We start from the raw sequence: 14754 nt of genomic DNA on the forward strand, positions 1-14754 counted from the left end.
TTAAATAATCTGCACAACAGGACCTGGATAATTCAACTGTATCTATGACAAAATAATCCAGAAATATCTGATCAAATAATATCAACAAAAATGTGACTTTGTTAATTAACTAAATAATAATGACTTTGTGTTTTCAGTGATTCGGTACCTTGTGGTTCTGGTATGATGTCACAGCGATGAATGAGGTCTCTGAGAACATGTGTGTGCAGAAGGCTGTATTCTTGGAACCAAACCCATTGTGTTCATCTGCTTTGACGATGTGGAGGCGGGGTTGGTATTTATGCATTGAGTTTAATATAATCTGCAATACAGCAAAAACAGAGACATACAGTAAACAGTAAAACACTGAATGCTGTAGCGCCATCCCACTTGTAGAATGATATTCAATAAGGCCACAAAATTGTCTTTCTGTCTCCTCTGGACCCATGCTAGATTGTTCATTTCCAGATGTGTCTCGTTTTGTACCAATTTACTGGGCGTATCTTTGTTGTGGTCCCTCTCTAGTGTGTGTGTGTGTGTGTGTGTGTGTGTGTGTGTGTGTGTGTGTGTGTGTGTTCGTTGAGAGACCTAATCCTAATTGATGTGATAGTCCTACCAGGAATGGGTATGAGGCATAAGCTAATGGCCCTGAACGTCATTAACATCATTATTGTGGTTACCGCTGTTTTATCAGCAGTGCTATCCATCTTCACACACACGCACGCGCGCGAGCACGCACACACGCACACACACAAACACACACACACACACACACAGGTAGAGATAAGTAAAGGACTGACATGTCCAAAGGGGTCCAGGTGGTTGTTAGTGAGTTTGAGTTTCTGGAAGGAGACAAGCTGGCGTGCCCAGTGGCTTCCAGTGGCTGGAGAGTCAGGGTGGACGTACAACCTCCCTGGCATGGCCGGCTCCGCCTTCCCCGAAACAGACCTGACACACACACACGCACACTGAATTCACACGTTGACAACTCAACCAAATATCAATCACAATAGGACGCTGATGTGAGTGTCAGATGACCCTGCTTTGACCCAGCCCTGCCCTATTCTGCCGCCACTCGTACTGTATGTTTCTCTCTCTCTCTCTATCTCTCTCGCTCTCTCTCTCTCTCTCTCTCTCTCTCTCTCTCTCTCTCACACACACACACACACAGTCTGACCCAGCCATGCTCTATACTGTTCCTCTACTGTCACAGGAGACACACAGATCTGACATGCCATGGTGGTGCCTCTGGCTGTATCTATTATTATCTATTCTTATTATTAGACCAACATCCTCCTCACATTTAAACTGCTTTCAACATGAAGAGAGACACAGCTGGCCCACATCAGTGACATCAGAATATGTTAATACCAATCCAGGTGTTAATCAGAGCGATGGATGACGTACAAGCAAATCACAACCATGTGAGCATGAAAGATGTTTCCAAAAATGATCATCCTTGTAGGACAATAAACTAATCTGATATATTTCAAACAGGCAAAATGTTCTGGTTCACATTAAATACACTGCTCAAAAAAATAAAGGGAACACTTAAACATCACAATGTAACTCCAAGTCAATCACACTTCTGTGAAATCAAACTGTCCACTTAGGAAGCAACACTGATTGACAATAAATGTCACATGCTGTTATGCAAATGGAATAGACAACAGGTGGAAATTATAGGCAATTAGCAAGACATCCCAAATAAAGGAGTGGTTCTGCAGGTGGGGACCACAGACCACTTCTCAGTTTCTATGCTTCCTGGCTGATGTTTTGGTCACTTTTGAATGCTGGCGGTGCTTTCACTCTAGTGGTAGCATGAGACGGAGTCTACAACCCACACAAGTGGCTCATGTAGTGCAGCTCATCCAGGATGGCACATCAATGTGAGCTGTGGCAAGAAGGTTTGCTGTGTCTGTCAGCGTAGTGTCCAGAGCATGGAGGCGCTACCAGGAGACAGGCCAGTACATCAGGAGACGTGGAGGAGGCCGTAGGAGGGCAACAACCCAGCAGCGGGACCGCTACCTCCGCCTTTGTGCAAGGAAGAGCAGGAGGAGCACTGCCAGAGCCCTGCAAAATGACCTCCAGCGGGCCACAAATGTGCATGTATCTGCTCAAACGGTCAGAAACAGACTCCATGAGGGTGGTATGAGGGCCCGACGTACACAGGTGGGGGTTGTGCTTACAGCCCAACACCGCGCAGGATGTTTGGCATTTGCCAGAGAACACCAAGATTGGCAAATTCACCACTGGCGCCCTGTGCTCTTCACAGATGAAAGCAGGTTCACACTGAGCACGTGACAGACGTGACAGTCTGGAGACGCCGTGGAGAACGTTCTGCTGCCTGCAACATCCTCCAGCATGACCGGTTTGGCGGTGGGTCAGTCATGGTGTGGGGTGGCATTTCTTTGGGGGGCCGCACAGCCCTCCATGTGCTCGCCAGAGGTAGCCTGACTGCCATTAGGTACCGAGATGAGTTCCTCAGACCCCTTGTGAGACAATATGCTGGTGCGGTTGGCCCTGGGTTCCTCCTAATGCAAGACAATGCTAGACCTCATGTGGCTGGAGTGTGTCAGCAGTTCCTGCAAGAGGAAGGCATTGATGCTATGGACTGGCCCGCCCGTTCCCCAGACCTGAATCCAATTGAGCACATCTGGGACATCATGTCTCGCTCCATCCACCAACGCCACATTGCACCACAGACTGTCCAAGAGTTGGCGGATGCTTTAGTCCAGGTCTGGGAGGAGATCCCTCAGGAGACCATCCGCCACCTCATCAGGAGCATGCCCAGGCGTTGTAGGGAGGTCATACAGGCACGTGGAGGCCACACACACTACTGAGCCTCATTTAGACTTGTTTTAAGGACATTACATCAAAGTTGGATCAGCCTGTAGTGTGGTTTTCCACTTTAATTTTGAGTGTGACTCCAAATCCAGACCTCCATGGGTTGATAAATTTGATTTCCATTGATAATTTTTGTGTGATTTTGCTGTCAGCACATTCAACTATGTAAAGAAAAAAGTATTTAATAAGAATATTTCATTAATTCAGATCTAGGATGTGTTATTTTAGTGTTCCCTTTATTTTTTTGAGCAGTGTACAATAGACCATGACGTGTGTGCTTGTTGTTGTCTGTGTGTATGACTTCTTAAATTGGAACCTGTCTGAGAAGAAGGCCTCCAACTGGCCACAACTGGACCGAGCTGGAAAACATGTTCACTGAAGTTATTTCACGTCTGTCAAATGGGACAGGGAAATGACAGAGCACCACGGATATTTACAAACAAAGAACCTCCCTTAGAGGGAAATCTACCCACGCACAACAGCGTTCACATTAGACATTAACATAGGTCCTTGTCCTAAACATGACTGAAAATGGGCCATCTGCCTCCCATTGGGCCAGGGGGATCAGCTGAATGAAGTGTCTTTTAGGGTGCAACAGGGCATCATCACGTGACCAGGGAGAGGATGACAGACTCACGCAGCACAAGTGGGTTTAGATCTCCCCTGCAGCCTCATGCTGGTGTGGACCTCAGAGAGACCTGGTCTTTAATCTGCCCGCCACATGAACCCATGGTACTGAGACTGAACCGGTGGTCAGGGACAGGGGGAGTGGAGCGCGGCCAGCAGGCAAACACAGGGAAATAGGGCACAGGGCACAGGGCACAGGGCACAGGGCACGGGGTAGGACTGGGACATCACTGCAGCGTTTTAGTAGGGCTATACATCCACGGCTCTGCTCTGTGTTATATTTCTCTCTCTGTGATGTTGTTAAAATACAGCATATAGCATTTTATCATTTATGTAAATGTAATTCTTATCAGCATAGTTTTATTGGGATTAAATCTCTAATAGGAGAGATGGATATAAGCCTAGCTCTTGGTTTTCTGATACTTTGAAGCTTGAAACTTGACTATTGGGTGTGTTGAGTCAGTTATAGGCTACTAAGCCCAAGTATTTATTTAATAAGCTCAAGAGATAAACATTTGTTTACATTTAACGCAAATAATACACATCAAGTAGGCTATTTAAATATGCAAAGATGTGATATGAAGCTTGCCATTTATTATCAGCGAACTTGTAGCGGTGGTCATCTGCTGGCACGATATCCATGAGGAGAATGTACTTGCTTTTAGGGTTGAGGCCCGTCACCTTCACCTTGTAGCAGGGGAACATCCGCCTGGCGAGACAGGAAAACCACCAACAGTAAGGAACATAGCAAAAAAAAAAGCAATATCAGTAGGCCTATCACTAAGGCATAACAAACATCGCTGCAGTTGTGAGCAAAAACCGAAACAAAACATACAGTGCCTTGCGAAAGTATTCGGCCCCCTTGAACTTTGCGACCTTGTGCCACATTTCAGGCATTAAACATAAAGATATATAAAACTGTATTTGTTTGTGAAGAATCAACAACAAGTGGGACACAATCATGAAGTGGAATGACATTTATTGGATATTTCAAACTTTTTTAACAAATCAAAAACTGAAAAATTGGGCGTGCAAAATTATTCAGCCCCTTTACTTTCAGTGCAGCAAACTCTCTCCAGAAGTTCAGTGAGGATCTCTGAATGATCCAATGTTGACCTAAATGACTAATGATGATAAATACAATCCACCTGTGTGTAATCAAGTCTCCGTATAAATGCACCTGCACTGTGATAGTCTCAGAGGTCCGTTAAAAGCGCAGAGAGCATCATGAAGAACAAGGAACACACCAGGCAGGTCCGAGATACTGTTGTGAAGAAGTTTAAAGCTGGATTTGGATACAAAAAGATTTCCCAAGCTTTAAACATCCCAGGGAGCACTGTGTAAGCGATAATATTGAAATGGAAGGAGTATCAGACCACTGCAAATCTACCAAGACCTGGCCGTCCCTCTAAACTTTCAGCTCATACAAGGAGAAGACTGATCAGAGATGCAGCCAAGAGGCCCATGATCACTCTGGATGAACTGCAGAGATCTACAACTGAGGTGGGAGACTCTGTCCATAGGACAACAATCAGTCGTTATATTGCACAAATCTGGCCTTTATGGAAGAGTGGCAAGAAGAAAGCCATTTCTTAAAGATATCCATAAAAAGTGTTGTTTAAAGTTTGCCACAAGCCACCTGGGAGACACACCAAACATGTGGAAGAAGGTGCTCTGGTCAGATGAAACCAAAAATTGAACTTTTTGGCAACAATGCAATGCGTAAAAGCAACACAGCTGAACACACCATCCCCACTGTCAAACATGGTGGTGGCAGCATCATGGTTTGGGCCTGCTTTTCTTCAGCAGGGACAGGGAAGATGGTTAAAATTGATGGGAAGATGGATGGAGCCAAATACAGGACCATTCTGGAAGAAAACCTGATGGAGTTTGCAAAAGACCTGAGACTGGGACGGAGATTTGTCTTCCAACAAGACAATGATCCAAAACATAAAGCAAAATCTACAATGGAATGGTTCAAAAATAAACATATCCAGGTGTTAGAATGGCCAAGTCAAAATCCAGACCTGAATCCAATCGAGAATCTGTGGAAAGAACTGAAAACTGCTGTTCACAAATGCTCTCCATCCAACCTCACTGAGCTCGAGCTGTTTTGTAAGGAGGAATGGGAAAAAATTTCAGTCTCTCCATGTGCAAAACTGATAGAGACATACCCCAAGCGACTTACAGCTGTAATCGCAGCAAAAGGTGGCGCTACAAAGTATTAATTTAAGGGGGCTGAATAATTTTGCACGCCCAATTTTTCAGTTTTTGATTTGTTAAAAAAGTTTGAAATATCCAATAAATGTCGTTCCACTTCATGATTGTGTCCCACTTGTTGTTTATTCTTTACAAAAAAATACAGTTTTATATCTTTATGTTTGAAGCCTAAAATGTGGCAAAAGGTCGCAAAGTTCAAGGGGGCCGAATACTTTCGCAAGGCACTGTACTTGTGGTAATTAAATAAATAAATAAAAATGTTAGGCTACAAACATTAATCACAAAAATGTGACTAAATATTTGAAGGTTTAACAGGTCTATAGGTCTAGTAGATAAGTTTTTATATTTTCCTAAATGCTCCTTGGTAATTACCATATAGCCTAAGCCAACGTAAAAAGAGAGAAACAATGTGTTTGCAAGTTTGTAGGGACACGATTTTAATTCTCAATCTCACCTAATACAAAAAATACATTCAGCAAAGAATAGGCTACTTTTACTTTTTCAAAACATTCCGCACTGATGTCTGAAGATAAAAAATGAAGAGATTATGATAGGCTATTTTACCTTCCCGCTTTAGTGATGATCATCTCCGTTCCAACCTCGTGGAATTTATCCCACAGTTCCCGCTCTTGCATGTATACTTTTATTCCATCCATTCCCTGAGAACAGAGAGAATAGGCGAGATTATAAATATATTCAACATTTAAACCAAAGACCCACTCCCTCCGCCATGAATATCCTACCAATAGGTCTACACAAACTTGTTATTTGAACATTGTAAAAAGAACAAATAAATAAAATAAAATAAAAACATGTTGGTCTGTAAAGCCTGCCAATTTATATTGTATTTGATCTTAATGAGACTAGGTCGTATTGGAACAGGTTTATTTTACATTAATAACAATAACAGTGTAAGCCTATGTATTACATGCTGCATACGCCTACATTGTTAAACAGGCTACTTACTGAAGGTTTCACATTTATCCGTCAACAACGATATTTTGACACAGATTTGACCAGAGAGAAGCAGTCGGTCATTCAGTGTTGCTCTGGGCATGTTCTATGTAACCAACCGACAGTTTAGAAACCAAATCTAGGTCATATTCAGCTCCTGCATTCCTAAAACGGACTGTTTGTTTCTGCTTTGACATGACATGGACTCCTACCTAGCTGACTTTAGTTATTATATTGGGGGAATAAACCAATCGTTTAAATTAGTGGCCTAGGCCTATATTATTATGTGCAAAAAAAAACAGATATCTCTAATAGGCTATAACACCATAGATTATTAGCCTAATAATGACATTATTTTTAATAAGAATTTTTCCATATCACTTAAGGAGAAAAAAATCACCCAATTGTGGGTGATGCAATTACGGTGCATCACTCACAATTTAAAAATAAATGGAAGTGCATCGTTTTTATGTTTAGAACAATTAAACACACACACACGCACACACAAGTTAGTTACCTGCTGTGTGCACGTTGTCTGCGGTGAAGGTGGCGAGCTCAGGGAGCGAGTGTGATTCTCCGGTTTGTTCTCTTTCGGTGAGTCTTTTTCGGTGTCCGCGCGTTCTTGGATGGCGTTAGCCATGACACCACCTGACACCGAGGGACACACGGTCGGGATAGACGCAACACACACACACACATACACACACACACACACACACACACACACACACACACACACACACACACACACACACACACACACACACACACACACACACACACACACACACACACACACACACACACACACACACACACACACTATTATCTGATATTATATTATCAGTCAATACTTTACTATTAGCCTATTAGACCTACTACAGAGGCTATCATTCCATATTCCATTAAGCTAATAGCCAAAGGAGATAGGCCTATATGGATGCTGTATTTTCAGAATCATCGGCCTAGGCCTATACTGTACACTGTGTGTAGAAAACAATAAGAACCTGTCTCCTCCCCTTCATCTACACTGAAGTGGATTTAACAAGTGACGTCAATAATGGAAAACAGCTTTCACCTATTCACCTGGTCAGTGTCTATGTCACGGAAAGAGACGGTGTTCTTAATGTTTTGTACACCCAGTGTATATCCGGATTCAATTATATGCTTAGTTTATCGTCCAAATGAAAAGCGTTCACTAAAGCGTGTATTATAGGCTACATTGAAACGTTGCAAAATAAAGCAAATATGATCTCCAGTAATATATTAATATGTTGACTGTAGAGCTGACAATATTGACTTGAATTCAATGTGCAGCTCAGTCTCATTTCACAGAAAATATGCCAAAATAATAATGCAATTCAAACTAAAACTATACTACCAAATAATCTGATTTATGACTTTTAAAACACGTAAATAAATATGCTCATGCACAAATGGTCTAGATAATCAAATGAAACAAATTAAGAAATCAAATATCAGTAGGCTAAGGCTTTGTGACAAACTATTATTAGGCCATATTGAAAATAATTTAATGATTATGTCACATGGTGGGCATATTAATTAACAACGTAATAATAACAACAATAATATTATCAACAATAACAACAATATTAATCATCACCATCATCATCAAAATCATAATCTAATAACAATCTAATAATGAATAATGTAGTTTATGTATACATAAATTTAGGCCTATAAATAATGTATCAATAATAACCTAAGAATAACACTATTTTAGGCTACTAGAAATCAAATATGTTATTAGTAAGCTATACAATGATATGATGCTATAAACTGTGAAAGATCAAGGCACACTGGTAAAAAAAATCATTGTTTTCAATATGTTATTGACTATACCATTTCTAGTGACGCTAAAGGCTCTTTCAATCTGTAAAACTGAAGCGTTACAAATACGCGATAAAATGTAAAGGTCATTTCTGATGGAGCAGAAATATGCAGCGTTTACCGTGAATGCAGTTTTCGCTAAATCAGGAACATTGACTTTAAATCTCAATCACGCTGTAAAACTGCATTTACGCGATGAGACTAAATAGAGCCCAAAATCTAAACAGTGTTTCTAGATGACCGATGAGAGGTCCAGTTTGACTTTTTGTAGGTAAAATCCCAGACTGCACATGAATATCTCTCACTGAACAGCACCATATATATATATATATACATATATTCATATACTACTTATTTTTCGGTGTATTTTTGTGCTGTCAAATAATGTGGCCAAATCAGCTACTTCTATTTGAATTAGCCTATTTGATAGTATTTTCAAATAACATCCTATAAATAGCCGAAACTATTTACAAATACTTGTTTCCAAAAACACATTATTTCAAATACCCACAGGACCAAACTGGGTTCAAATGCATATAGTATTTAAATATTTGTGTTTAAAATTTCACTTTGAGTATTTTAGTATTTCCTCATGCCAATATTTTTCAAGTGTATTTCCAAATAGGCCTACATTCCAACATTAAACTACTTTTATTTTCAAATAAAAATTATCCAAATACTTATCCTACTTCGAAATGACTTTGAAGTAATGGAAATCCTTACGTGAAATAGTATTTGAACCCAGGTCTGCACTATACATCAACTCTGGACAGGAACGTCATGGAGTCCGCCGTCTAAAGCCAAGCTGCTGAGACTAAACAACACATTCATACTCAAACACTTCTCAAACACTCCTTACTCTTTGGGTGTAGGCCTTATGCGCTGTTCTGTTTCGTCCCTGTAGAACACAGTTCAACGGTCATCCTGGTGTGTGTGTTAAATCAGTGTCCCGAGTCGCTGTGTTACCTATATCCAAAATTCCCACAGGCCCACACTCATGCACTTAAGTAACCGAATGAATTAGAACACTCTGTGAGCAGACCTCCGTCAGTAACGCAGTATACCGTGAATATCATACTGGATTGTAGCCTATGTCTGGACAACCTTTCCTACTACTATCTGACTCTGACCGTTGTCGCAGCCTGGTCGACCCTCAAGAGACCTCGGTGTTCCCGCCTTCCCTCCTCCTCTCTCTCTCTCTCTCCGTGCAGGGGAGCTCTCAGTTTGTCCCTCAAATCAGCAATGATAAGCTCTCTGACAACCGCAAGTGTTCCCATATTTAGGATGCCCTAAATATCAGGAGTCAAAGTAGGCCTATCGATCAAAGTAGGCCTATCACAATTATCAATTTATGTCACTGAAAGATTGGATCAGAAGATGTCCCTCTCTCTCTCTCTCACACACACACACACACACACACACACACACACACACACACACACACACACACACACACACACGCACACACGCACACACAGTGGCATACATACATGAAATCACGCACAATGAGGTTACAGTACAACAGCACACACACACACACAATGAGAGGGAGATAGAAAATGGGGGGGTCGTCGTTTTATGAGGATTTGGTTTGGTTTAATAGCATTAAAGTAGACTACATAATCTCTATTGAAGAGAGGAGTAACAATAAATATATACACAAATGCATTATCTCAGAATATAAATAGCTAAACTAGCCTAGACATGTACAGTGCCTTGCGAAAGTATTCGGCCCCCTTGAACTTTGCGACCTTTTGCCACATTTCAGGCTTCAAACATAAAGATATAAAACTGTATTTTTTTGTGAAGAATCAACAACAAGTGGGACACAATCATGAAGTGGAACGACATTTATTGGATATTTCAAACTTTTTTAACAAATCAAAAACTGAAAAATTGGGCGTGCAAAATCATTCAGCCCCCTTAAGTTAATACTTTGTAGCGCCACCTTTTGCTGTGATTACAGCTGTAAGTCGCTTGGGGTATGTCTCTATCAGTTTTGCACATCGAGAGACTGACATTTTTTCCCATTTCTCCTTGCAAAACAGCTAGAGCTCAGTGAGGTTGGATGGAGAGCATTTGTGAACAGCAGTTTTCAGTTCTTTCCACAGATTCTCGATTGGATTCAGGCCTGGACTTTGACTTGGCCATTCTAACACCTGGATATGTTTATTTTTGAACCATTCCATTGTAGATTTTGCTTTGTGTTTTTGGATCATTGTCTTGTTGGAAGACAAATCTCCATCCCAGTCTCAGGTCTTTTGCAGACTCCATCAGGTTTTCTTCCAGAATGGTCCTGTATTTGGCTCCATCCATCTTCCCATCAATTTTAACCATCTTCCCTGTCCCTGCTGAAGAAAAGCAGGCCCAAACCATGATGCTGCCACCACCATGTTTGACAGTGGGGATGGTGTGTTCAGCTGTGTTGCTTTTACGCCAAACATTACGTTTTGCATTGTTGCCAAAAAGTTCAATTTTGGTTTCATCTGACCAGAGCACCTTCTTCCACATGTTTGGTGTGTCTCCCAGGTGGCTTGTGGCAAACTTTAAACGACACTTTTTATGGATATCTTTAAGAAATGGCTTTCTTCTTGCCACTCTTCCATAAAGGCCAGATTTGTGCAATATACGACTGATTGTTGTCCTATGGACAGAGTCTCCCACCTCAGCTGTAGATCTCTGCAGTTCATCCAGAGTGATCATGGGCCTCTTGGCTGCATCTCTGATCAGTCTTCTCCTTGTATGAGCTGAAAGTTTAGAGGGACGGCCAGGTCTTGGTAGATTTGCAGTGGTCTGATACTCCTTCCATTTCAATATTATCGCTTGCACAGTGCTCCTTGGGATGTTTAAAGCTTGGGAAATCTTTTTGTATCCAAATCCGGCTTTAAACTTCTTCACAACAGTATCTCGGACCTGCCTGGTGTGTTCCTTGTTCTTCATGATGCTCTCTGCGCTTTTGACGGACCTCTGAGACTATCACAGTGCAGGTTCATTTATACGGAGACTTGATTACACACAGGTGGATTAGTCATTTAGGTCAACATTGGATCATTCAGAGATCCTCACTGAACTTCTGGAGAGAGTTTGCTGCACTGAAAGTAAAGGGGCTGAATAATTTTGCAAGCCCAATTTTTCAGTTTTTGATTTGTTAAAAAAGTTTTAAATATCCAATAAATGTCGTTCCACTTCATGATTGTGTCCCACTTGTTGTTGATTCTTCACAAAAAAATACAGTTTTATATCTTTATGTTTGAAGCCTGAAATGTGGCAAAAGGTCGCAAAGTTCAAGGGGACCGAATACTTTCACAAGGCACTGTATATTATCGCATAGGCTACCATCCTCCAAAACTATTTGGTGCAGTGAGCGCGAAAATGTCTGGATTACTGACAATCGAGATAATCAACCGGTAGCGCGCATTACCGTGCAGCTCTAGCACAGAGTCAACCGGAGTTGAAAGTTGAAGGGGTCAACGCGAGGTAAACTGGCGTTCGTTTGGACTCGGCTCTCTCCGGTTGGCGAAATTAATTTGACTCTGATTTCCATGAAATAATCCATCCGCAATCACACACACTGAAATAGTCTGTCAGGGCTACATTGCAGATGTAGTCTATTATAATAGCCAAATTGTGTTAAATTATAGACCTGCGTTTGTGTAAGAAATTGTCTTTGTGTAGGCCTAAATAATTATAGCATATAGGCTATTTTATATACTTTTCTCACATTTTCTTGGCTACCGATAATGACTCCATATCCTTGACATTCTTCTTTTATATTCGTTCATGTTCCTCAAAACGGTCATTTTTGACGGTAATAAACTCATTATTACAAGATTTTCACCAGAATTTGGGCTGTTATGTATGCAGTGTCCCGCGCTCTCTAACGCGCAAATTTCCCTTCAACCCAAACATGATTTTCTCAAGTGATAGCCTTGCAGATCATTTAATAATAGTCCTATATTAAGAGTCTTATATTATATGCTTTCATAAATATATGCTAAGTAGAATAGATATCTATTTTTATCACAAATAAAAAGACAAACGACTATAGCCTGTAGGCCATGCACCTCTCCAAAACAGACCAGGTTATTTCAACAATTGTTGTGTCTTACCGTGTTCAGATGTCAGTTCAGCGCTGGGACATTTATAGTCTATTGACTCTATTCGGTCTGTAGGCTACTAGTCTGTCAACAGTCCTCGACGGTCTCATATGAAGCAGTCCATACGTCTGTGCGTTGGGGCATTCATATAGATAATGTGCTGTCATGGAGTGGCATTAGGATTGTGGCTGTTGTGGAGTGGAGATTGTGTGTGTTGAGTTGGGGGGATGCTCTGATAACGGTTTCCGTCGCCACGTACACCACACACGTCACCGCGCTCACACGACTAACCCCCCGTGGACCCGCACGATTTGGTTACACTGTTAATGATCACAGAGATTTGCCTATATAGTCAACATTAGGCCTAGTCTACTGCTACCAATCGGTGGTATTATAAGCATTTCAACTGCCAGAGAAATGGATGGAAATGACCGATGGACAAATATCAACCTGCTATTGATAACTAGGAGATGTGAGGGTGTTTTGCGAATATCAGACAACGACCGTTTCTAAACTTCATGTGCAGCGGAACGCTCTCCTCTCTCTCCTTGCGCCCTCTGACCTGTAGGTGTTCTCTTTCCTCATATGTGAGAGAGAGAGAGACAGCGAGTGAGCGAGAGAGTTAGACCCCTCAATGTCTCAAATCCTAATCCTGCGATAAGAAACAGCAGCCTTAGTTGGTAAGTGTGAGATATAAAACACATTTTTCTCGAAATATTTTATAAAAATGTGTAGAAGATGTATAATTATGTTAAACAAGCGTTTCGAGATAATTGGCCTACACTCGCAGTATATTTATTGAATAGACCTATTTAATTTTTAACTGTCAAGTGATTGTCGTCTTCTTTGGCTGCATAAGTGAACATGTAGGCCTATAATTCACATAATTCAGATTAAATAAAGTCTGATGCTTTGTCACTCAATATGCCTAATGTCAAGGAAAATAGTTATGTCAAATTCAAACTCAAGACCGACTGTTTTAGTTGATTGCTATAATTGTATGTGTCATCTCCTTTTGAATGAACAGGAACGAAAACACTACGCTACAATCATCACGAACAGCAACTGTTCACGAGAAAATGTGTTTGGTTAGATGGTTTGACAAGCGCGTCTGCCGAGGTGCGTGTAGGCCAAAAGGACGCGCATTTCCAATTCACCTTTTTAATAATTCATATTTAATCAAACAACTGTTAGGCATAATACGAAAACCGTTATTCTTTATAACTTCAATATTACAAATATGTCAGATTGTTATAAACGAATGTAGGGGCCTATCACTAATTTCAAATAGTTAGCCTATTAAACTAGGAATTTGAATCAAGTCCGGGGGTCAAGTGCGGTATATATTAACGATAGACTATATTGTAAGTTTGTATATAATAATGCAATTGGTTAATTTAAACAATCTTATATTGACTGGCAGGGAGTAAAACATCCCATAACCAAGTCAAGCCTTTAAAAATTGAGAAATGTATGGCATATTAGTAATGTCACATTTTTGAAAAACCTTTATATAGACCTGTCTTTTTCCGTCTTCTTTGAGTTTTCTAATACTCATTGAGTGTTGTTTCATAACATAATGTCGTCTCGAGCAATATCTGAAAGACCATGATTTTAAAGAGATGTTAGTTAGGCTTAATTAATGCACTCATAATTGCAGATAATATAGGCTATCCTACATTTCGTCTCTGTCTGTAGCAGTCTAATAGAGTAGACTAACCAGTTTTAGGCTACATTATTTGAAAAAAGGCCATTTAATCAATCAACGATTTATTGACTTGTTCTCACAAAGATTCATCACAAACCTAAGTTGATTGTTTGCTGGGAAAAACTCGACAAACGCTCAACACTTGAAGTTTTCATATTTGAAAATGTTTCATAGCATTACGAGTTACTTTATATTAAATATTCTCAGTTGGAATTGAAGGGGCAATCAGCCGTTGCTGCATCCATTTTTGGACTTATAAATTAATAAAATGTGCCCATTGATTCTTGGAGAATATAATTTATAAATGCATCATGAGTTAATTAAGTTAATTTGTCCTACCCCATCAGAACCCAAATATACGCTTGTTGTCTTCAATGTTTGTAAACAAAGTAAGTGTAAACAAACACTATGGAGAGCTTGAAGGAATTATCATGTTCCACACACACCAACACAGTCATGAAGAAGGCACAA

General features: G+C 40.6%; 1 protein-coding gene across 5 annotated transcripts in view; it reads right to left on the bottom strand.

The window, feature by feature from the left end:
* Positions 1–12782, bottom strand: part of LOC110536137 (T-box transcription factor TBX5) — a 28808-nt gene extending 16026 nt beyond the window's left edge. For 2 of the 5 annotated variants that reach the window (XM_036935989.1, XM_036935993.1), the window contains exons 1-6: positions 9202–9327; positions 7145–7275; positions 6238–6332; positions 4043–4162; positions 780–927; positions 149–301 (exon numbers count right to left, since the gene is read on the bottom strand). In XM_036935989.1, coding sequence (XP_036791884.1) covers positions 149–301; positions 780–927; positions 4043–4162; positions 6238–6332; positions 7145–7275; positions 9202–9238 — 684 coding nt within the window. In that variant the 5' untranslated portion in view covers positions 9239–9327. The other 3 variants (XM_036935990.1, XM_036935991.1, XM_036935992.1) reach the window with 3 other exon arrangements.
* Positions 12783–14754: the final 1972 nt, after the last annotated feature.

This window comes from Oncorhynchus mykiss, chromosome 11, assembly GCF_013265735.2.
Source record: "Oncorhynchus mykiss isolate Arlee chromosome 11, USDA_OmykA_1.1, whole genome shotgun sequence".
In the NCBI taxonomy this organism is placed as follows: Eukaryota; Metazoa; Chordata; class Actinopteri; order Salmoniformes; family Salmonidae; genus Oncorhynchus; species Oncorhynchus mykiss.